Here is a 24,052-nt window from a genome sequence, read left to right on the forward strand (position 1 = left end):
CGACTAGCACGACCTCACGACGACTACTACACACACACTACGACTACACACGTACTACACTACAACACACACACACACACACACACACACACACACACACACACACACACACACACACACACACACACACACACACACACACACACACACTCATATATATTGTAAAAATATTATGTGCAATAAAAAAAATTCACACATAATGAATATCGTTTATCTTTAAAATTTACTGCGAGCTAGACACTTGTACCTACGTGATATAAGATCGATGAATTTCATTTAGTAATTAAGTAAGTACTAGCTGCTAATTAGAAATTAATGCCTACATTTCGGAATGTCATTGTCAGAATTTTCACGCATAACGCTCTAATTATCTGCCACGTTAAAGCTGGCTTGGTACAGCTTTCAATTGTCGATTGATCGTGTACAAATAAATTTGATTAAACCGTTTATCTACCGCATAACTGCGATCACGCTATAAACTCTTGGCACCGCTATTCTTGATGTTCGCATTTTCAACCTATGACAAATAACTTACCGTAGTTAGCCGTATGTTTGGAGAAGCTCAGAATTTCACACCAGCATTCGCCGCAGTAAGATTGCTTCCGCATGTGTTCCGAAACCTAGCGTGCCCGGTTACTTATATAGTCCCAGGCGCCGTGATACGCATAAATGAACACGCTTGCAAGCGTTGAACCACGGTAGACAACGCCTGCGGGCAAATGTATATTTCGTTTCCTCGTTACAATGACCTTTCTTGCACCTTTACTTTCTAACTCCAACTCGTTTTGTTTGTAGATGTAATCGTTATAATAATAACTACTCTTCAATCTAGTAATATATTTTTGGTCGCATTGGATATAATGTAACCTCTTCCAGCATGTACACATTGTAAATAATTTTATATAAATATATAAATTGTATAAATTTGAATACACGTGTTTACGCTGTAGTTGTTAGTATTGTTAACATTTTCATTGTTATCAAAAGTATTTATCAGTTGATAAATTTTAGTTCAGTTGACAGTAGACGTCAACGAATTTACGTGATTTTACGCAACTGCCGAAGTCATCAACGAAAGAGACATTTTAAATAAATTAAACAAACAAAGGTATGAAAATAATAACTCAGAAAGCAATGTGTGTTCCATTCCAATCCATGAAACAAATTCCCATTACATGTACTTCTTTGCCGAGGTGTACGGCTGCCACGATATTTGGCCTGACCATTTTATCTCTGAATCAAGTTTTCGATGATAAACAAGTTCATTCGCTCCTATGATTTCATTCGCTTCTAGAAAACGAGTTTATTCGCTTCTAGAAACGAGTTCATTCGCTCCTAGAAAAGCCGAGACATTCTAATCAGAGGAAACACAGAAAATACATGCACGTATGCATGCTTCGGGCTCGTTTGCCTTATCGGGATTATTTCTGGCCTAGCCAGTGATATATACTCCTAGTGGCGGTAAATTTCGTTTCCGGGTTGGTTAACCCAGCAGTTAATTTTCAACGGCGTGTCCCTGCATTCAAAGACGTGCGCAGAAACCAGTATAGACGTAAACACGCGAAGAAGTGTTATTGAACTGCGCCGTTGTAAGTCCGTGTGCAATCGCAGTATACCCTGAGCTGGTTTACGGGGCACGTTTTCTGAGGTTGAATGCACTCGAGTTGCGGAGGTAACTACGGGCATCATCATGATGTCGTAAAATCTATCATATGATGTTTGCACGTGCGTACGTACCGGTACCTTCACGCGTGCATGTTTGCGTATGTGTGTGTGCGTGTGTGTGTGTGTGTGTTGTGTGTGCGCCCGTGTGTTCTAATACATTTTAAAATAACTTCAAAACCGGAATTCTGATGAAAACATCGGATCACGTAAGGATAAGTAATTTTAATATATATTTGCGTTGGTACAATACTACATCTATGAACAAATCTACGCTCCATATCTAAATATAAAAAATAGCCCCTAAGAGCTATATCTAATATAGACATGTTTATGATATACAACAAGTAATCATTTGCGGATAATAAATCCTCTAAATAATTCTACACGTCTAGAATGCGTAATATATTTGGCACAATAACTAATTGCAACTTAAAATCATTTATGGAGCGCTGAATTAAAAGATAGGTAGGCCTTATAACCGATCGACCGTTCGCAGGTGTTTTTACTATAAGGCATGTACACAAAATTGATTTAAAGCGGTTTGGAAGTGCTTCGAAGGTTATAGCCTATAAGAATTCATTGGTTGCGCAATCATACTTGCTTCATAGTTGCTAATTTGCATACAATAAAAAGTTCCGTTTATAAAACGTTCAGCACGTTTATGAAATCTCACACAGTGCAAAGTTATCACACACAGTAAAGATGTAATACTATAAAAAGATGTATACTATACGATCATGCTAGTCCAATAAAATGGTTAAAGTGTTTGTTTTTTGCATTGTTTGTAACATGCAGGTTTACGTTTTCTTTAGATAGATATCGCTCTAATGAATTGCTTGTACACTGTGCTTAAAGTGATTACGTCACCGTAAATAGTAAAAAATAAAAAATAAATTTCCACTTTTTCACAAAATATAAGTAATTTTGTTAAATTGCTGCATTATACTTCTTATTTTACTATATTGTTCGATGTGAACATACACTCGTGACCAATCAAATCATTCAGGTTTTTTTTAGATTTTTAACTAGTTGAGAAACAATCTTATCAGGTAAAAATTTGACGATACGTTTATTCCCATTAGTTCTTACTTTTAATGTAAAAAAATGGCAACAAAATTTTTACAAATTTTACCATAGAAAATTCGTGACGTAGTACATTTAATCGCGCTGTAGCAACACCTACGAGCCGTTTATTGATCACCGCCTTGAACCCTCTCAAATATCATCCCTTTGGCCACCTATATGCTCCACATAACGGCGCAAATACAATGCCGTGTGCGCTGCAAGTTACTGAATAATTATTCCGGGCTCATCAGAGCAGACGATACCACGAGAGAGCAGACTGCCATAGCGGCCGTAATCAGCGTCACGCTTGCATGCTGCATTGTGGCGCCATCTATGACAGCAAACACGCGCGTCGCTGCTCCAGTGCCGTCGCGTATGTTCATGGGTATAGCAAACACGCGCGCACCGCTAGGTGGCATGCTGTCTAAGTTAGCAACGTTTTCCAACCCCGGAATATTTTTCCCGAGTAGGATCTTATGAACTGGCCGATCACGCGCCTGTCCGTAGTCAAGAGAGATCGTATCAACGCCGTACATCTTAATGTTCCTGTTCTGCACGAGCCATTCCATCGCAGTTTCGTGTATGCCGGGGAAGTGAATGAGGGACGTGTCAGACGTCGCCGTGCCGAGATACCTTTCCTTGTCCGGCCAGTAGCGATGCCAGCCCGTGTTCAGCAAGAATATGCTTCCCGGGCGAATGCGGCCGTAGTCGTGCTCCCAATTCTCGATGTCTTCTATCGTAGCTTGGTAGTCGGGATCGTTGGCAGTCTTACGGGAAACATCGACGACGACAGCGTCTCCGATGACCTCGTTCAGTTCGATCTCGTTGATTCCCCGCGCACCCTCGATGATATGTCGCGGGGCATCCATGTGTGTCCCGCCGTGCTCGGCCGTACAGAAGGTGTTGGCCTCAACGTAAAATCCGTCGGCCGTCCAGCCTTTCAGTACCGTCGACGTGTTCCACGTTTGAAATCCGGGCCAGTAAACCATATCGGGCTGGTTGGCATACTCGTACGTTAAGTCGATGATGTTTGCAGAAGCGATGGCCACCGTTAAACTGAGCACAGTCGCAAGGAGAATTTCGCACACCGCTGGCGTTCCCATCCTGCTGTACCCGCCTCGTCTCACGGCTAAAATGCTGCTAAATTAAAAAGAGATTTTATTCCATCCTATAGGGCTCAGTCAGAAAACGATTTTATTCCATCCTAGAACAACTAGCAAGTGCACGCAGATATAAGTCCGTAAATTATTAGTAGGTCTAGTTGCATTAAAAATCTGCACTTCCGTTGCTACTGGAAAATGCAGTAGTATAAGGCCCTAGACATATATGTACAGAGAGGGTTTAGCTGAACGTATAGTATAATTGGTTTTGTTAGTGGCAGCAGTGGTACATGTGGTCACTGCATGGGCAAAGTCTGTATAGTAATAGATTAGGCGCTGTGTTTCATGTCTGTTGGCGTGAGAAGTATTTCTCATTCAGGCATCAACTGGTTGGCGATGGTTGGCGATGGTTGGCGAGTTGGCGATGGTTGGCGATGGTTGGCGATGGTTGGCGATGGTTGGCGATGGTTGGCGATGACGATGGCGATGGCGAGGTCTTACAAGCACCAACCAGCAGACGTTGTTACATTGATTTGGAATAACTGGGAATATACTCATAGCTAGCGGGCTGCTTGCAGTCCGTGTAACCGGGTTCGCTTGTGTGTCGGGTGTACAATTTTAATAGCAATAATAAATATTTGGCTTGAATATCTCTGTCTTCTGGTTTTCTGAATTAACCATAACTGTGGAATATTCCGAATTTATTCAGATTTACTGATTTTTAGTACAGATCTACTGAGACAATTCTTATATCGGGCAGACAAACCCGACTTTGTATACACTATATATATATATATATCACCGCAAGCATCGAAAGCACTAATTGAAGCCATTTGTTAAACTAGAAATGCGTAGCTGGGGCCCTAATATATCAACTTCGAAGGTGGCCGGGGTTGAAAATGTTGTAAAACCTTGAGTCATCTACGAAATTAGCTGGTTATAGTAGTATATAGCGGGGAAATTTGGTTAAAGTTGACACGTTTGAAGTGTGGCCTTCTTGTGCAGTCTGTGCACGAAAAGGGTGTTCTGCAGTTATAATACCCTATCTTACTAAATGATACTACAGAGAGCCATCATACATCGCCCGTGGGATAGCAACACCCGATATAAGTAGGTTGAAAACATCAGTAAACTCCGAACAGGGATAGAAGTAAAAGAGCACGGGCCCCGCCCCTTCATGATGGCTCTCTGTAGTATCATTTAGTAAGATAGGGTATTATAACTGCAGAACACCCTTTTCGTGCACAGACTGCACAAGAAGGCCACACTTTCAAACGTGTCAACTTTAACCAAATTTCTCCGCTATATACGGGTGTTGCTATCCCACGGGCGTGGAGGGAGGTCACGTGATAACGTTGACGATGACGTTCAAAACGTTAAGGCTAAAGGCCGCCGCACACCAGCCGATTTTTACAAACGATGAAGCGATGAAGCGATGTAGGTGTGCGCGTTCATTTGTTGTAGACGATTTTTATTTTTTATCGGGTGATCGTTCAAATCAAACATGTTTGATTTTGAACCGATGAGCCGATGAGCCGATTTTAAGGCCGCGCCGCACACCTACATCGCTTCATCGCTTCATCGTTTGTAAAGATCGGCTGGTGTGCGGCGGCCTTAACACTCACAATAAATATATATGTGTCGCCGCGCTATATATAGGCATTGTGATCCACAAAAATTAATCTATGGTGTGGGGACAGATATCATGATGCAAAAACCCTAACCCTAACCCTAATCCTAACCCTAACCCTAACCCTAACCCTAATCCTAACCCTAACCCTAACCCTAATCCTAACCCTAACCCTAACCCTAACCCTGACTCTAACCCTAATCCTAACACTATCCCAACACTAGTGCTGCCACATTGCGGTCACCTCCCTCCACGCCCGTGGATTAGATCGAATACTCACAGACTCACGTTAATAAAATTACGTCCTGCGTTTTGTTGTTATCGGATATATTATCAAGCGCGTATAAAGAAGGTATATGCTTTCTTTATACGCTCTTGATATTATATATAGCATTTCTTATATCATCGATTTTCACATGACCTATATTCATAGATTTATACATGAGGATCATAGTAACACAGATTTTAGTGCTTTGTGACATATCTAGAAATAACCACATCGTAATTAATACATAGAAATATGTATAACAAATAAGAATTACCTGTAGACGTGCTTTCACTGTGCGTCGATACCTTTCGTTGCTGTGTCCTTAGAAACGCACCAAAGCAATGGCGAGCGACTCGCCTACCTTACTGCGTGCACTAATGGAGAATGCTTGAATTCCTGTTCAGTCATGCATTAAATACGCTGCGAGTGTGCCATGTGGGGTAATGCTATCCCATGTGGGGTAATGCTATCCCATGTGGGGTAATGCTATCCCATGTGGGGTATATGCGCATGCAGGCGCGCAGTACAGACTAAAGGAAACTGCGTAATATAGCTTGCTGAAAGCGAGGGGTGGGAGACTAAAGAAAAGCGACAGGGAAGATAGCTGAGGGGCGGTAGAAGACGAAGAAGGCTGGGCAAGGAACAAGGGAGACAAAGGGAAAGACGGGTGGGGAAGAATTAGGAGTCTTGCACCCTACCGGCTAGGGCACTCGCCTCATTATAAATACAGGTCTACTGATAACAATTTATTACATAAATCTATGCTGAGATATCCCCTAACCATATTAAATGCATACTCTGGTGAGATATTGCGCATGCGCCATCACACTATCATAGCCAGATTGTGTACCGACTGGTATATGCAGCGGAGACCTTACATGAAAGGTCTACTTCCTATTTCTGAAATGAGGTCTACTGATGGAATGTTACCAAATGAATCTATGCTCGAATAACTCCTCTTCATTTTAAATGCATAATTTTTGCAAAATATTATTTTTCTCCGGAGATATATTGCGCATGCGCGAGCACCGTTTCGGGCATGCCGTACGGAGTCTACGGACTGAAGAAAACTACATAATATAGCTTGCTGAGGGAGAGAGGGGTGGTAGACTGAGAAAAGGCTGCAGAGAAGACAGCTGCATGAGGGGCGGTAGATAAAGAAGGAGGCTGGGTGATGGACAGGGGAGACAAGGGGACGAACGGGAGGAGAAGAAGTAAGAGTTTTGCACCCTACCGGCTAGGGCGCTCTCCTAATTATAAACACAGGTCTACTGATAACAATTTAATACATAAATCTATGCTGAGATACCCCCTAACCATATTAAATGCATATTCATCGCAAAATATAACGCCTCTGGTGAGATATTACTGATGGAATGTTACCACATGAATCTATGCTCGGATAACTCCTCTTCATTTTAAATGCATAATATTTGCAAAATAGTATTTTTTTCGGGAGATATTGCGCATGCGCATGCGCGAGCACCGTTTCGGGCATTGCCGTACGGACTGAAGAAAACTACATAATATAGCTTGCTGAGGGAGAGAGGGGTGGCAGACTGAGAAAAGGCTGCACAGCTGAGGGGCGGTAGATAAAGAAGGAGGCTGTGTGATGGACAGGGGAGACAAGGGGACGGACGGGGGGAGAAGAAGTAAGAGTTTTGCACCCTACCGGCTAGGGCGCTCTCCTAATTATAAACACAGGTCTACTGATAACAATTTAATACATAAATCTATGCTGAGATACCCCCTAACCATATTAAATGCATATTCATCGCAAAATATAACGCCTCTGGTGAGATATTGCGCATGCGCCAACACATTATCATAGCCAGATTGTGTACCGACTGGTATATGCAGCGGAGACCTTACATGAAAGGTATACTTCCTATTTCTTAAGTGCGGTCTACTGATGGAATATTACCACATGAATCTATGCTCGAATAACTCCTCTTCATTTTAAATGCATAATTTTTACAAAATATCATTTTTCTCGGGAAATATTTCGCATGCGCGAGCACCGTTTCAGGCATGCCGTAAAGTCGGAAGAAAACTACATAATATAGCTTGCTGAGGGAGAGAAGGGTGTCAGACTGAGAAAAGGCTGCAGGGAAGACAGTTGATGGGCGGTAGATGAAGAAGGAGGCTGGGCGAGAGACAAGGAAGACAAGAGGAAGGACGGGAGAAGATGAAGTAGGAGTTTTACACCCTATACCGGCTAGGGCACTCTCCTAATTATAAACACAGGTCTACTGATAACAATTCATTACCTGATTATTGGTACATATATCTATGCTGAGATACCCCCTACCCATATTAAATGCATATTCATCGCAAAATATAACTCCTCTAGCTGGTGAGATAAATTGCGCATCTGCCAACACAATTATATAACCATGCAGATTGTGTACTGACTGGTATATATGCAGCGGAGACCTTACATGCAAGGTATACTTCCTATTTCTTAAGTAAGGTCTGCTGATGGAATGTTATCACATGAATCTATGCGCGGATAGCTTCTCTTCATTTTAAATGCGTAATCTTTGCAAATTATTATTTTTCTCGGGAGATATTGCGCACGCGCGAGCACCGTTTCATGCGTGCAGTACAGACTGAAGAAAACTGCATAATATATCTTGCTGAGGAAGAGAGGGTGCATATGGAGGGTGGGAGACTGAAGAACGGCGGCAGGGTAGATAGCTGTGGGGCGGTAGAAAAGAAGGAGTCTAAGTGACATGGGGGACATGGGTGCATGGCAAGGGGAAGGACGTACGTCCTTCCCCATGCCCCCCATATATATAAATGGGGGTAGTGACGGGAAGTAGGCGTAGAAGTAGAATGGTACCGGTAGGTACGGAGTGGGAAGTTGGAGTTTTGCACCTTACCGGCTATGACGCTTTCCTAAACACGGGTCTACTGATAACAATGTATTATTCCTTCTGCAAATAAGGATGTTGTATAATAAGAATAGCGGTTTAGGCCTACATATCTATAACGATTTGAAATTTTACAGTAATTTTTATTACCTGCCAGTAGATGGCAGACCAAAACTCTAGATGGGAACCACTTTCGTAACGGTATTTGTCTATATATCAATTTCGCTGAACGAGCGATAGAGTGTGAATCTAAATATGTCGACGCCATGATTAGCAAGCAAGGAAAGCCATAGCTTACGAAATGTTTTTATGTCATAGTTATTAGGTAAACTATAAGACTTTACTGACTATAGTATCAAAGTAGGTTTGTATAATTCTTGTGTTGAATTTCATGTCGTCCGATGTAGGAAATCCGAACAAGACAGTAAATCGAGCGTATTGACTTGTGACACAATTTAAGTCACAAGTTATGTCCACAATTTACTAATACAGTAATACTAATAGGGGCCTAGTACAAACTACAATGCAAAGGGTAAAGTAGTAAACTAGAGCAGCTCGATTGTCCCACGGCTACTACTACTACTAGTACTAGTTAGGTGCTCTTACTTTAGGCCTTTCTGACTGTATTTCTTTTTGCATTTTTTATTAGTTATTACTCAGGCTAGGTACATCTACACTTGTGCTGAAGGGGTCATTGTCGTATATGTACCCGAGTATATAAACCGACCAGGCTCTCTGACTGTTACACGTTGTAGGACGTAGTGTCTCGTCAATAGCCTCTCGCCAACGTAATGTTAAGCGAGAAGGGAACTTAATTGTGGCTACCGAGTATAGTACCCCGTCACTACCACTGGCAGCAAGAACAAGCCTGCACGTAGAGCACACACACGGCCATTGACTATAATAACAACATGGTGCCCAAGCCTCTCGCCGCCGCAGTTTCCACAACTCGCCGTTTTCAATCAGTTACAACTCCGGTGTTCCTGGAGGTGACGCCACTTTCCAACTATTGTTGGAATCGCGGAAGACTGCTGAACAAGTTACACCCACCATTTTTTGCCTGCCAGAATGCGCTCAAATCACAGAAATTCCTCAAATTTACATGCGAAATGATGCTTCGGATGCTACCAGGCAAACGGGCGGCATGCCCAATCGTTGGCGGCTGCGCTGATTGGCGCAGTCAGAAAGGCCTAAAGTAAGAGCACCTAACTAGTACTAGTAGTAGTAGTACTACTACTAGTAGTAGTAGTAGCTGTGGGACAATCGAGCTGCCCTAGTTTGTTACTTTGCATTGTAAATTGTGGACATAACTTGTGACTTAAATTGTGTCACAAGTCGATACGCTTTTTCTCAGCTGCAAAATATTCCACTTCTGTTTCTTCAGGCTCTAGTCTCAATTTGACTGATGAGCTGGCATTTTTTGCAATGTGTTGACACGAAATCCTTATGCTTTTACACTTTTATTTGACATTGTTACTGAAACAATGCTGTTGACCAGGTAGGATTTCCTGCAAAGTGTGATTGTCTTCGCAGGGGCACGAGGGAAACCAGGCGGGGAGCATTTTATTCATTTGTACATCCCCCCCCCACCTTTTCGTGGCCCATCAGTGAGTACGGAGTGCTGCAACCACAGCAGTTGCAGTTGGAGCTGTGACACAATTGAAACCGTGAATGTTAGGATGTACGATTGATTGTTAATTAACTTTTTATTTTAATTTCTTACATAGGTATGTTTTACTTGCCTAATGCTTGATGTGACACAAGAAACTGAAATATATTCAGCACTCGCCATGAATTATGTTCAGTGGGCTCAGTGGCCTATGCAGCCATCAGCCTATGCTAATGTACCGCATGGACAAGGTTAGTATCAGTTGTGTTATTGCCTCCATGGACCATAATGCTGGTGATACGCTTGTAAATTGTGCACTAATGACTCTGCAAGTGTACTGACATGCAATCTTGTTAGGATTTTAACCCATAATTTAGGAGAAAGTTGTGAGGACAGTCGATTGTCGGATTAGTAGGTCGAGAATAAATATATATTCTGGATAATTTTGTTATTTGTCGCGATTTAAAAAAAATTATTATTTAATAGGAATTTACATAATGATGGAACATGGTAGATTCTGTAGATTCTAATACATAAGGCTGGCAGGTTCTATTTAGTATGTGTGGGGAAGGGGTGTTATTTTTTGGGGAAAGTTTTAATAACTTCATTGGTACCAATTGCTTAAAAATAAAGAGTAATCTTATACTGAGTGAAGCAAAAATTTTGTATCGATTAATGGACCCCTGTTAACTTCTAGCCGGAGATCTAGCCCTAATCTTCTAGCTAAAATTTTGTTGCCCAAGGTGGTGCGGGCTAACCACACACACTCTCACGTCGCTAACTGATATTAATGGTGTTCTACAAATCACAAATAATTGGGCATTGTAAGTCGCATACACATACTTTATACATTATATTGCATTATACTTACTATACGTGGCAGTTGACTGGGCGGCCCTAGCACAACAATGGATTACGCGCAAAGAGAGTGAGGTAGTGGACGACGTGCCACCAGGAGTGGACATGGTAGGACACGCCGAAACAACTGGATCAGGAGAGAATACTAATGACAGCCAGACGTCTGCAAATGCTGGTACAAATGACTCGTACAGTATTTTACACACAAACTGCAACACTTATATGAGCAGTCAAGGTATTTATCATTATTAGCTCAGCTGCTGAAGTAAGATGCAGCTTGTAGAATCGCATGATTGTCCGTCCGTCCGTCAACAGTTGGGCACAAATCTTAACCGCTCGACGTATGGTCTTGATATTCAGTACGTCGGGGGGATCGCGAAAAGTACTCGGGATGTCGAATTTGGGGGTCAAGAGTCAGAGGTCAAGGAGTGTCAATATTTTCCCCTTAACTTGAGGTATAGTAGGAAATACGGAATTGCAGCACAAATCTCAACGGTTCGACCTACCCTCTTAATATTCGATGTATAGTGTGATGGGGAGAAAACCCATCACCAGCGCGAAATTGGAGGTCACAGGTCAAAGGGCAGTGGGGGGAAGGTCAGATATCAGACATTTTCTGAGGATATGCAAAACATTTTTGTTTCAGCGCTGACCTACCATTTTTATCACTTTATTGAAAGGACCATGAAATCTACTTTTCGCTGATGTGCGAAGAGTAAGTGTCTAATAACCTTTTGACCCTCAAGAGGAGGGTTAAACATTGATTTGTTGACTGTTAACAAAGGACTGAACTGCTTTTGCTATTAGAGCCCCCTCCACCCGCCCCTCCCCCCGCCACCACCACTACGCTCGCACTCGACGCATATCCATGATAACCGTAATATAGCGAAGTCATTAAAGTTACACAGCTATATCTTTATTACTGTACTACCGGTATAGCAAAGCCTATCAACGCGGTGGCGGGAGGGCGCACTTGATTCGGTTGGCAGTGAGTTTATCAGAAGAATACCTGGCTACAATACACGTCAGTTGAGCGCTGTCGCTCTGCGGCACTTGTTCTCTAGCGTTTATTCTTAAAGCCAGTGGTCTTCCTGTAGAAGTATTGTAGACTGAAACTTGTGTGATGTTCTGTTTATATGCTGTTTTGTAATTGATAAATAAGTAATGTTTACATATTAATAAGGGCTGAATATGTTTGCTCCTATACAGTGTTATTATTGTGATCTTATTTGACTGAATGGCCAATTCGGTTGAGTTGTTAACATTTAATAATGCTATTCGTAGTAGGAGTGAGTTGTTGGTATGAATTAATTTCTTATTGTTTTATTTCCCCTTTTATGGTATAGAATGATGTTCGTAGCTGCATTGGGACAGTTTTATGTGAACTGGATGTGTTTATAATTACAGATCCAATGTATGCAGTGCAGCCAAACATGGTTGGCTACACTTGGCCAGGTGGGGCTTGGCCAGCCTGGGCTATGCAACAGCCACAGCCACAACCGCCGCAGCAGCAGCCGGCAAGTAGCGAAGTGCCAAAAGAAGTGATTGAGTATGGTCATACTCCTGGCCAGACCATTGATCACAACCATGGGAACCAGTTTGGTCAAGCGCAGTCATTTGACTACAACCATGGCGGTCAAGAGAACCTTAGCAGTGGCTATGCCCAGGTGAGTGATCAGGAATGTTGTATGATGATGTGTTACCATGCAGGTTTCATTAAAACTGCCTCGCTTACCGCAGAGATGGGTAATTTTGCTAGAATATTTTGCTCGGCTGATTGCGTTGGTGTGAGACACATGGGGAGGGTGATTACTCATATGGATAGTTTGGATCAATCATGCACAAGACTTTGAATGTTTTATATTGATGTTGCCAACTGTAATATAGTAAAATCTACTATAATAATATATATATATTTATAAGTATACTAGTATACTGGTATAGTCAAATACTCACTGTTATGGTTCTGTCTCAGATCAATTATATCTAATAATTATACCAATTATACCCAGTGAATATACCTAATTTGAGCTGTAAAGCTTATGTGTAGTAAATGTCAGTTTTGTATGGATAGGACGAAATAACAGCATAAATAAATAAAATATTTGAGTTTACCAATCTTGACTCGTCTGTTGTTTACATTAAGCCGCCACCGAACGCGCAGGCCTATGGAGACATGCAGGAGATGCATGGGGCGTGGCCCAACGTTGCCGAAGTGCCACAGTTCAGAGCCCATCCCGGCAGGTTTCCACGTGACAGGGCCTTCGGTGGTAGGGACAGACGTATGCCGTATGATGAGATGAGTGGCTCGCCGCGTGGGGAGACTCCTCCCCAGGAGGAAGCACCTATATTAGGTAACCTAACGAGAATCGTCCAGATCTCATCTCTAGCTTGTGTTATAGACTAAAACCCTTACAAATCGTATGCCAATTGGGCATTAATTTACCTGTGTACGAAATGAGTGTTTTAATGCAGGTTGTGTGTTTGCTGCAGTGCTGCATCGGTATCCTAATATGTGATATGGTGTGTGTGTGTGTGTGTTTCTATGCAGATGCTCAGAAGCGCAAGTCATTACCACTGTGGATTAGACAGGGACTTGAGAAAATGGAGATGGAAAAGAGAAAATCCAACGAAAGGGAAAGAAAAATTAAACAACTAGAAGAAGCGAAAGCAAAACGCTTGAAAGAAATGGAAGAGGAAGATAACGAAGGAGGGTCGCCGAAAGCACCAAGAAAAAGCAGATTTGTATGTGATATATATGGTTATACGTGTAAATTGTTATTTAAATAAATATGCAGCGAGTGTAACATACTTTATTTTTGACGTCTTTATGCATGTAATTCCTATAAAAAATGGAATTACTGACGTTAACTCTATACAGTGACTCGTTTTTCATTATATTTATTAATTGTCTAATGGTTTCAGGAGAGTGATGATGAAGATGAGGAAAATGAGAAGAGTACCAAATCAGAAGATGAGGAGGAAAGTAAACAGGTAGAAGAGGAATCAGAAGGAGCGCGTTCTCCATCACCCATTGTAGAGCAACCACCGATGACTGAACTTGAAAGGCAGCAAGAGCTGGTATGCATTTTCGTCTCTCCTCACTTCGTCTTGGCATTTACGTGCACTTGCTCTGGACGTAGCGTTCTAACTTGCCGGTATATATAGCGATATTGCAGTCACGTTTTCCGTTTCAGATGTTGAAAACTCGCCGAATGTTGACAGAGATTCTACTTGAGGTAACGGATGTGTTGGTGCGGGAAGTGGCTGCAGAAGTACACAAGAAGGCACGCTCAAAAGGTACAACTTGCACTTTAAAAGTCTCTTGCCAAATGTCTTGCATCGTCCTGGTGTTACTATCACACTGTAACTGTAGCATACAGATCAGAGTATGTTTTTTGATAGTGAGTAAGCATAAAGGAGGGTGGCAAAATAAGTCTCAATGTGGATTGATTAATTTGGTGTTAGCGTGTGTTAAAATGTACATATCGTCATAACTATTAGAGCTAGGTAGATAGCCGGTATTTTACTAAAGACACTTTAACTGGTGCCCTACACATGCACATTCGATGGAGGTACACAGTCGTGTGTACATCTAAATTATTATTCCAAACTCGTGTTCTTGTTATGCCAAACTTTGTTATAACTGTACAGTGGAGCTGCTGGGTGATTACATCATACTTCCTACCCAGTGCTTTGTCATCATGATTTTTGTTTTGTTAGAGCCATAAATTGTCAAATCGGTCACAAAATTAAATTGATATTACCGAACAGTGATATAACTGAACCTATGCAAAAGGTTCTTGTAGAGATTAAATTCTTGACAATCAGTAATAAGTAAACTAGTCCTAGGTTGTTCAGAACAAGAAACTTTAATCATTAGAATATCTGGGGTTTATGAATCAAAGTGCAGGACACATTAGAAGAACAAAAAACATTTACATTTATGTATTATTTGACATTTAGGGACTCAAACAGATGTAAAAATCATGATCACAACTTTTAGATACTGGATAGGCAGTTTGGTCTAGTGGTAAATGAGTTTTAAGAGAGATGCTAGGTAGTTTATTCAGCTTTAATGAGAGCCACATGTGTACGCTGGAGTTTGCAGTGAATTAGTTTTGACAGTCAGTGGTAATCCTGTACATGGTGTGTAGTGTGTACCATATAAATAATACCTTTAGGTTTCAGTCATGTTTCTTATCTTATTGCGCAGAGGCTTTGATCAGGCCAAAACAAAATATATGTGTGGTTACCGTTACATGCCGAAAAAAATAGGGTAGGTAGGTAGGGAAAACATTTTATTTTCTTGAAATATTTTATTTACGAACCATGTCCGAAGGATGTGTGTTGTGCCTTTTGAAGCAGGAACTGTCCAATTCATTTTTTTATTTTTTTTATTTTTTATTTATTTTTTATTTATTTTTTACTTTAAAAGAAAAATGACAATAAAATGTTTAGGGTTGCTGGGAATAAATAGGGTCGGTCGGGAAACCGTAACCACACCTATATTTTGTTTTGGCCTTATTAGGGTGGTTGTGAGTGAATAACATCATCAGAGAGTGCAGACATGTGCTATGTGCTGACCGCATTATATAGTCTCTTAACCTGATCATTTAACTCTCTTGAGAGTTGTAATTTTTTGTAAATAATTTCAAATGTCAAGTAACTGGTATTTTAAAGGTGTGCATTTTTAACTAGAGCAAAATTCTTTCATATGGATAGAATGCCATTGTGCTTTCATTTAATGACATGTAATTGTAAATATGACCAGTTCCTTATATAAAATAATATCTACATGGTCCCTTTATTTGAGTTATCATTTCTTTTACTGAAACATCTTATAAAACGTGCATGTAGATGTGACATTTATGCCGATTTTTCCGGTACCTGTTTATGGATACTATACCCTAGGATTTTATTAGGAGTATATTATGATAGTGAGTGCATAAATAATAGTATATATATGTACAACTATCTGTAATCACGTATCTGATTCTGTATTTTTGACTGTTGACATGACACCACACGATTGTGCTGCCACCCTGATGTTGACAAGTTTTACTGCTGCCGATTTATTTGACATGTTACAGACTGAGGGCTAATCACAAAATTCAATGCATATGGCGCCTCCTATTATACACTGAAACCTATCTAAGCTAAAAGGAATCCGGTTTGTGTCATTGATTTCTGTATTGTTTTTGCCAAACTTGAGTAAAATCTGTTAAGAAAACTTCTAGCCACTGAAACTTTGGACTAACTGGCCATCTCTAATTTCTTGGTTTGAATAAACATCACTAAAATCTTTGACTTTTAGCTATTATTTCACTCAGAATTCTAGTTCTAAAGTTGGATTTTTAGCAGTCAAACTACCTATAGTGTGTAGAGCAGTGGGATGGTAGATCAGACTTGGTGTACAGAAAGAATGCTGATCTTCAATCTGAAACAAATCTGCATCTTTATTTGTGACGATATCTTTCATTGATTATTTTCTGATTGTAATTTGTATACATCGAGTGTAACCTAACATTACACAAAATTCACATAGTGCATGTGAGTCACATCTGCGACCTACAGAATACCGGCCAGCGAGTTTGCAAATGTGGCCGGGCATGTTTGTGCTCGTGCTGATCGCAGTATATCGTTCGCAGGTCATCGGTGTTGGACTAGCATTCTGCTAGGACCCTGTGTTGCCTTTATCTGATGTTGAGTTTTTTAGCAACTCTTGGTCAAGTCGGCACCATACCGGCTGGGCAGCAGCTAGGAGGTCTGGAGTATGTGGTCGCCACTTTCAGCTGCAGTATTGACTGAAAGCATGAGTGTACTAAATGTATTCTTGGTTGTATGTACAAAGCACCAGCAAAGCAGCTAGCTTCTACCACTGCTTTGGCGTCAATCACGGGCGGTCTTGGTAAGTGTCACATTTGCGTTTCCCTCGTGTGTGAGCTGACACCCAGCTTAAAACTAAAACTGCTGAAACCATGTGGGTGATTCAGTAACACTGTGACGTTCTCACCTCCATTAATTTAAATGAATGCTCCTGACTGTCGTTACTGATGTAATTTCGATGCCACGTCACATGCTCGATCCGATAAGGTCAGAGCCATGTGTTTGTGGAAACGGTTTCAGTAGAGTTGCAGTTAGAGTATTATGCTTCTATTCATGCTGATCTGCTTTAAAATAAGGTACACGTCAGTTGCATACACACTCAAGTATTTTGCATACAAGCATTATCTACATCTTTGAATTATGAAATTGCGAATAAACTAGGAATAACTAATCGGTAAATTTCATTTGATTGTCCGGGAGTCAATCAGTTTGAGAAACACGGTTTGGTTTGTATATACCGATCATGGCTCTCACGTGTAAATATCAAAAACATTAATGAAGCGTCATTTGTGATTACATACATTGTCATGAAAATATTTGGGAACATTTTTGGAAATATATCTTGGGGGGGGGGACATCCGCTGTCCATACAATCGGTAGGCACTGCGCGCATGTAACACGCGGAATGGCATCTTCTACGTGGAAGCTAGGCTCGTGCTGATCGGCTGCTTGCACTGTTGCAGGTCTAGCTGGCTACGGGTCGGACTCGGATAACGAGTCGGCGGTGGACAGCCGAGTGAACAGTGGTGAGGAGGAGGAAGATGACGGTGTGGACAGTGATGCCGAGCTCCAGGACAGCATTCGCGTGCGGCGCGCCGCCTTCCTGCGCAAGCTGCAGGAAACACAAGAGCAGCAGGTTGCCGCCGACGACGATGACGACGACGACGACGAGTCGGGCAGCGACAACAACAAGAGCGTGGGTGCGTAACCTCGTGAATGATAGTCTTCAAAGTCCAAGGGGCTATATCGTAGATGGGGGGGGGGGTTGATCAAGTAGACAGATCAACACTGCGGATCGCAGTAAAAAAAGCCTCAAATTTGCAATTTACTAAAGAGGAAGGGAGAGAATTCCAATATGGAATGACAGAAACAAAGAAGCTAAACTTAAAGGGATCCTTAGTATCGATGCGAGGGGGGTGGGTTTGACGTTACACTACCGACACCTTCCCCTCGAACGTTTTCTGTCTGGAACATCTTCTCTTTGGAGTTGACAGTCTGAGTAGCATCGTGTTGTTCTGTTAACTGCATGTACAAACCGTATCAAAATGCGAGTCACGCGAGAGATAACATTTCGCTTTTATTTATTAGGTGACCTTAAAACACGATGTCGTTTTATTGCAGAATCTAAAGAATTGGAGAAGGAGTCGGCAGCTCAAGATATACCGGAGAGTGGTAATCCACCGACAACAGATGAGAAAGGGGGCTATTATTTTGAGAAGAAAAATGAGGGAATACCAGGGCTTGATGTAAAACCAGATTCAGTTGCTAGTAGTTCTGATTCAGAATCCTCCAGCAGTGAGTCGAGCAGTAATAGCGAACGTGAGAGGCGAAGAGTGAGAAGTGAACGCTCTAGGGATAAGAAACGAGACAAGAAGCACAGGCATCGATCGAAGAGCGTTGAACGACATGGGAAAAATAGAGACAGAAACGATCGTGACAAACATAAGCATAAGAGTAGGGAAGAGCATAGATCAGGTGAAAGGTCGAGACATAGGTCGACGAGAGATAAGTCTAGAGAGCGTAGCAGGAGTGTAGAGAAACATAGGCGACGGAGTAGGTCTAGAGAGCATAGTCGGAGCGTAGAAAAGAGTAGGAGGGGCAGTACTAGACACCAAAGCCCATCGCACAGTAAAGACGAGGAGAGGAGGCGGGCAAGGGAGAAAGAAAGGGTTAGGGAAAAGGAGAAGGCGAGAGAGTTAGAGAGGAGGGACCGGGAGAGGCACCGGGAGAGCCGCAGGAGTAAGAAGCGCAGGACTCGCAGCGGGAGTAGCGAGGGAAGCGGCAGTAGGGAACGCCGCAAGAAGCGCAGTAGAAATCGCGAGTCGAGCGAAGAGAGCAGCCGCTCTCGTCGCAAGTCCAAGAAGTCGAAGCGCAGTCGCTCGCCCGAACGGCGCAGGCGAAAGGCGTCCAAGTATTCCAGCGAGTCTGCGTCTTCGAGTCTGGAAAACGCACGCGGTTCTCCAGAAAGGTCTGTATCAGATGAAGAAGTGGAGGAAGATAGAAAAAGATCGGGTAAGAGGTCCAGTCGGAAGAGCAAGTCGAATTCATGAAAAATGTAAGTACCTTTCATGTTGACTTTTCCATTTTGTTTGTGTTAGCGTAGCACTTGCCGATGTGAAATGGTGTGCAGTTTCTGTTGTAATATTATATTTTTAGTGATATGGCAAGTGTGTTTTGGTTTATAGTAAATAATTGTTTACTTATTTTTGAAATAGTTTAATATTACGTATTCTGTTTCTGTATCTGCATATCTGCTATGTCATGGCTGTGGTAATGGTAAAGAGAACTATAGCGTAATATAATTGACAGTAATGTTCGATAATTACTGGTCCGTAGTTTTACAAAACTTAGGTAAGTATAAAAAAATACTTGAGTTCCTTTTTCTCTGCAAGGTGCGTGTATGTTCTTCCAGGTTCCTGGTGTGAATTGCACTCATGAGCTTTTTTCTGCTGTTGTGTGGGTAAGTGTAAAGTTTACTATTTGGACAACGATTAGCTTCCTCAAGACGTGTGTAATATTGCCAGTGAGAGGGAGAAAAGTCATTTCACTGTAAATAATGTTGAAAACACTACTTTGGGCTAAATGCTTGAAGCTTTACGATGCTTATTTTCGCCACAAGGTGTCATTTCGTACTAATTGGAGAAGTGCTGAGAGAATGCGTAGAAAGTTGAGAGGAAAAAAGAGGAGAGATATGGAGTGAGCGAGAGAGAGAGAGAGAATGTAGGGGGGGGGGAGCAAGACAGAGAGGGAGAGACTAGTGAGAAGAGTTAAATAGAGTGTATGCCTGTATTGTTGTACAGTCTAAACATGTTATATAACTTGTTATTGCTTGTGTTTAATAACTGTGTTTTGGAACTAAAGGGATAATGCTTCTCCGATCCAAAATTTATCATTATTTTCAGTTAAACTGGACTCTATGTCACATACAATTTTTACTGGTCAATATGTGATAAATAGGGTCAAGATTTTTTGAAAGCCAGATTTAAGACAATGACTGATGCTTGTTCTGGATAACGTTGCGGCTTGTGCTGCCTCCTGTGGTGATGATGTGAGTTTTGCTACAAATAGAAATTGAGTAGATCCATACTGAATTCGACCTGACACCAGTTGTGTCAGCCATTTACCGTCGCTAACATTGTCGCAGCTATTGATGAAATTTTGAAGCGACTAATAAAAGCGTTAATCGAATTGTACATCATGATACATGTAAGTTTTTACAGATAATCATGGAGACTTGAGTTATTAAATCTGTTCAGATTAACATTCCAAAAACAAAAACCTGATAATCATAACTTGCGTCATCATCGTGGTGACCGGCACAAGCCTGCCAGCCTGCCAGGTTTCACTATGAAGTGAGAGTCACATAATTTTTACTGAGCACAACAGAAGTTACAAACTATCGTGGACAATTATTGCAAATCCGTAACAAAATTCACGAACTATTACAGAACTTACAAAACAGAACTGCCTGCCACCACCTCAGTCAAATGAATTTAAACTGCGCATGTACGTACACGTACTCGTGTTTTCTGCACATTTAAAGCGCATTTTCGGAAAGTTCTGTAACTGTTTGTAAATTTTTTTTATTACTGATTTTTTTGTAGTTGCCCACAAGTGTTTGTAACTGTCTGTCATTGTTCATAACTTTCAACTCTTGTTTGAATTGGGCATGGAAATGTTGAATTTCTTGTGTTTTGAGCGAGTCATACTATAATATTACTATAATATTATTATACACTCCTGATATTAGTATATCACCATGAAGTTATTTGAGTTGTTTAATAGTACACATTTGCAATTCAAGAATTTGTCAAAGTCTTGATTGTCTACTCAGTGTTGGCACAGGTTTGCTATAATAGTAGCAGTTTAGCTTAGAACCATGTACATTTATTTACGTGGTATAACACACAAATAAGTGTGTCGAGATATGGACCTTGGGTATAGTTTATAGAATTCCTGTTTGGTAGAACCACCTTGTTAACGGACGGCATTTGGATATCCCGACTGCATCCTTATCACTATACGTGTGATTGTTTTATTAGGAATAAAGAATCAACGCCTGTCGTAGTACGCTTTGCTTCTTTGAGATATGAACAGCTCTGCATGTGTTTATATGTAACAGTAAACGTTCTGATATCCTGCCATGCCGAGATATCTCGGTCAGCTACTATAAGTGTTTATCACAAGTGTACATAGTTGTCTTTTAATCACATCCTATTAACGTTCGACTACACAGTATGTAGAGTATCAGCGTAAAACCAAGAATTGTTTCTTATAGATGTGGGCTCATAAATTTTTTTTTTTACCTTTGTGAGTGAAATCACTTTTGTGTATGCAATAAACGATCGGCTTGCAAAGGACAATGTCAGGAGGCAGATGATGTACTTGCAATTATGATTCTGGGTATAATAATAATAGCAGCCATCAAGGAATTGGTGGATGAGGACAGTGGTGTAAAAAGGCAGCGATGCGTTTTCTGTGTCCATAAAGTAACCAAGAATAAGGAATGTTAGAGGGGAAATAGTGACAAAATATTCATGAACTGGTTGGTTGTGATTACTATTTCTCTGCATACTCAAGAATGCCTCGTTAACGGGTTGTTGAGATATTAGACAGTATGTTAAAATTAAAGGTTTCGAACGCATTAGACGAGAAAATCGAAAGTAGTTGTCACAGGTGCATTAGCTGGAGTATGACCCCACCATTGTATAAATACTTATAACTTCGGCAGTATTGAAAATTGTTTGTGAACAATTTCCGGGGCGCATGTGTGACTTAATCACTCCTCTTTTACTGTTAATTCATCAGTTCGTGTAACTGATCAGCGTAACTGGATCCAAAGCTAAATAATTCAGTGCACAAATTCCAAATTTAACATTTTTCACCTTATCGAAAGGTCCTAGCCAGAAAAACCCACCAGCAGAATCCACATTATTTGTGTCTATTTCAACCTTGTGCTTCTCTTTACAATTTGCATTTACTTATTTTGGAATCTGTTCAGGGTCTCAATGAGCTTCTGACGATATGACGATTGTAAAATTACTGCATTGTAGTTGGTTTAGAGCATTCAGCATGCCATGAGATATAAGCCAATGTTGCCTGTTGGAAAATCAATGTTCTCCGCCGGTCAAATGAAACTGTCTGTACCTCGAAATCCCTGTCGAACCTTAAGATTGCAATTAGTCACTGGCGAATGTGATTACATAAATGGCGACCTCTAATGTTGACTATTGATGTAAAAATTGCTGTGGATTCTAGTTTATCGCAGGATGATAATTATTTATGGTAAAAACGATTAGGGGGTGAGAGTTTTTGAATCATAACGTTTAAGTTCACATCTACTGGCTTACGCGTAATGAATTGTAGCTAGACAGAGATTTCATTAAAAGCATACGGCGAAATTCATCCACGTACGTCTGGCTTGTGCAGTGAGTGTATTCTCATACTGTTACAGCGTAGAACCCTTTGAGCCTTTAATTATCTTATCTTTCCTGTTACTCATATTTTTTTTAAATCTGTTTTGAGAAAACCGTTGGTTTAGACTACGCCTAGGTCTTTACATGACATACAGATGCTCGCCATAGCTCACAGTAGGTTGTTGATTTAGATGATTATCAAGACATACTTCAAAATAAATAATAATGAAAACATGTAGCTTCATAATGAAGAATTGAAACGCGAAGTGTGTATGGTACTCTTATTTACATTGTGGTTCTAGAACATTTAAATGACGTTAATTGTCGACAACTCGCATCTAATAATGTAGTAATATTATGGCATACTCTTGAAAATATATATGACAAAACAATTATTGCATGCTTGTTGGGGCAACGTGGAGTTTTGTAGCCCTCATATATTTTACCAGAAAACTGCCATGTTTTCTTCACAGCCATGCAAAAATTGTATATTACTTCAACAAAGCTAAACAAATGCTGTTGTGGAATTTCTAATGTTGAAATATACGAAGAATGTGGATTTCACTTGCAGGTTGCTATTGGCAGGAGATTTTGAAACGCGCCTATTTTCAGGATTTTAAGATTGTGAATTAGTACACATTCTATGTTCCATTCTATATTCTGTGCTCGTTGGTCCCCTGTGTAAATCGGGCCATTAAAGGCATCACGTCACAAAAATTCACTTCTGTCAAATTTTATTTCAACTAACATGGCCACGTTCTTGGCACCAAGTCATATCATGACGTGTAGATAATTTAAAAATAATCCTGCTTTTGAGAATAAAAATGCATCGAAGTAGCATGATTAACTTTCAGCGGGTCTTACTAAGAGATAGTGATGTAATAAAAAGTAAACAATGTCAAGTGTCCTTCAGTTTCGCATTGACGCTATACTGTTCAAAGAGATACTCGAACTGAATTTACTTTACTTACTATATATAGCCAGACAGTACTTATTAGAAGCGAGTGAGTTGAAACCACTGCGTACCTTATGACGGCGCTTGCATTCTGTTTGTTTCATTTTTGTGAAGATATTTTTTTTACAATGAAATAATTAACTTATAATACGAGATAGCAGCACAGTTATAGTATTTCATCAATATCAAGGGTCCGTAATAGAACATTTTTTGTGTCTAATAGACTCTTGATCTTTTGTGATGTAATAACTAAGTTTCTTCGTGAGTAATTCACTTGCTATATGTGTATTTTCATACAAAATCTATAGCTGTGTCGTTTTCCATCCTTGTAAGTATAAGTGGTATATATGGTAATATCATAAAATCGCCATAGTTGCATTATGTCTTTCTTGCATACACAAATTTTGTGTAAAGTAATAAAATAGTATTCTGAATGAATAGATGTGTTTGGGGTTGTTTCAAATGGATTTGTCTGAATGAACAGCCAGCCATACATAGAAT

General features: G+C 40.7%; 3 protein-coding genes across 8 annotated transcripts in view; 1 reads left to right on the forward strand and 2 right to left on the reverse strand.

The window, feature by feature from the left end:
• The window catches only part of LOC106811466, a 2,953-nt gene extending 2,353 nt beyond the window's left edge, over nt 1-600 (reverse strand). The window contains exon 1 of the mRNA XM_014815091.1: nt 536-600. The gene's annotated coding sequence lies outside the window, so the exon portion shown is untranslated. The remainder of the gene's footprint in view (nt 1-535) is intronic.
• A 2,176-nt stretch (nt 601-2,776) lies between these two features.
• Nucleotides 2,777-6,142, reverse strand: LOC106811675 (kynurenine formamidase-like). 2 transcript variants are annotated; one of them, XM_014815384.1, is made up of 2 exons: nt 6,003-6,142; nt 2,777-3,867 (listed from the first exon to the last, which is right to left on the reverse strand). In XM_014815384.1, the coding sequence occupies exon 2, from the start codon at nt 3,831-3,833 to the stop codon at nt 2,964-2,966; it is 870 nt and encodes a 289-aa protein (XP_014670870.1). In that variant the 5' UTR covers nt 3,834-3,867; nt 6,003-6,142; the 3' UTR covers nt 2,777-2,963. The 2 variants fall into 2 exon arrangements, with proteins under 2 accessions (XP_014670870.1, XP_014670866.1); XM_014815380.1 differs by having other exon boundaries at nt 2,777-3,870; nt 6,003-6,141.
• A 2,704-nt stretch (nt 6,143-8,846) lies between these two features.
• Nucleotides 8,847-23,989, forward strand: LOC106811526 (arginine/serine-rich protein PNISR-like). Of its 5 annotated transcripts, XR_001394155.1 has the most exons (13): nt 8,868-8,964; nt 10,332-10,464; nt 11,097-11,306; nt 12,479-12,738; nt 13,218-13,425; nt 13,623-13,816; nt 13,997-14,152; nt 14,269-14,371; nt 16,926-16,982; nt 17,644-17,880; nt 18,302-19,235; nt 19,593-19,640; nt 23,168-23,989. XR_001394155.1 is itself a non-coding variant. In XM_014815206.1 (12 exons), exons 2-11 carry the CDS (start codon nt 10,350-10,352, stop codon nt 19,228-19,230), a joined length of 2,469 nt encoding a protein of 822 aa, XP_014670692.1. In that variant the 5' UTR covers nt 8,847-8,929; nt 10,332-10,349; the 3' UTR covers nt 19,231-19,235; nt 19,593-23,989. The 5 variants fall into 5 exon arrangements, 4 of the variants coding, with proteins under 4 accessions (XP_014670692.1, XP_014670684.1, XP_014670676.1 ...); XM_014815206.1 differs by having other exon boundaries at nt 8,847-8,929; nt 19,593-23,989; XM_014815198.1 differs by having other exon boundaries at nt 8,868-8,968; nt 19,593-23,989.
• Nucleotides 23,990-24,052: the final 63 nt, after the last annotated feature.

Source organism: Priapulus caudatus, unplaced genomic scaffold (assembly GCF_000485595.1).
Source record: "Priapulus caudatus unplaced genomic scaffold, Priapulus_caudatus-5.0.1 Scaffold19, whole genome shotgun sequence".
NCBI lineage: Eukaryota > Metazoa > Priapulida > Priapulimorpha > Priapulimorphida > Priapulidae > Priapulus > Priapulus caudatus.

What these genes read in the sequence shown, in the direction of transcription:
- LOC106811675 (XM_014815384.1), bottom strand. Translation starts at nt 3,833, where the DNA reads ATGGGAACGCCAGCGGTGTGCGAAATTCTCCTTGCGACTGTGCTCAGT.
- LOC106811526 (XM_014815206.1), top strand. Translation starts at nt 10,350, where the DNA reads ATGCTTGATGTGACACAAGAAACTGAAATATATTCAGCACTCGCCATG. An exon ending in TTGAAAGGCAGCAAGAGCTG is followed by an intron (nt 14,153 to 14,268) that starts GTATGCATTTTC and finishes TTTCCGTTTCAG; the next exon opens with ATGTTGAAAACTCGCCGAAT. An exon ending in CGACAACAACAAGAGCGTGG is followed by an intron (nt 17,881 to 18,301) that starts GTGCGTAACCTC and finishes GTTTTATTGCAG; the next exon opens with AATCTAAAGAATTGGAGAAG.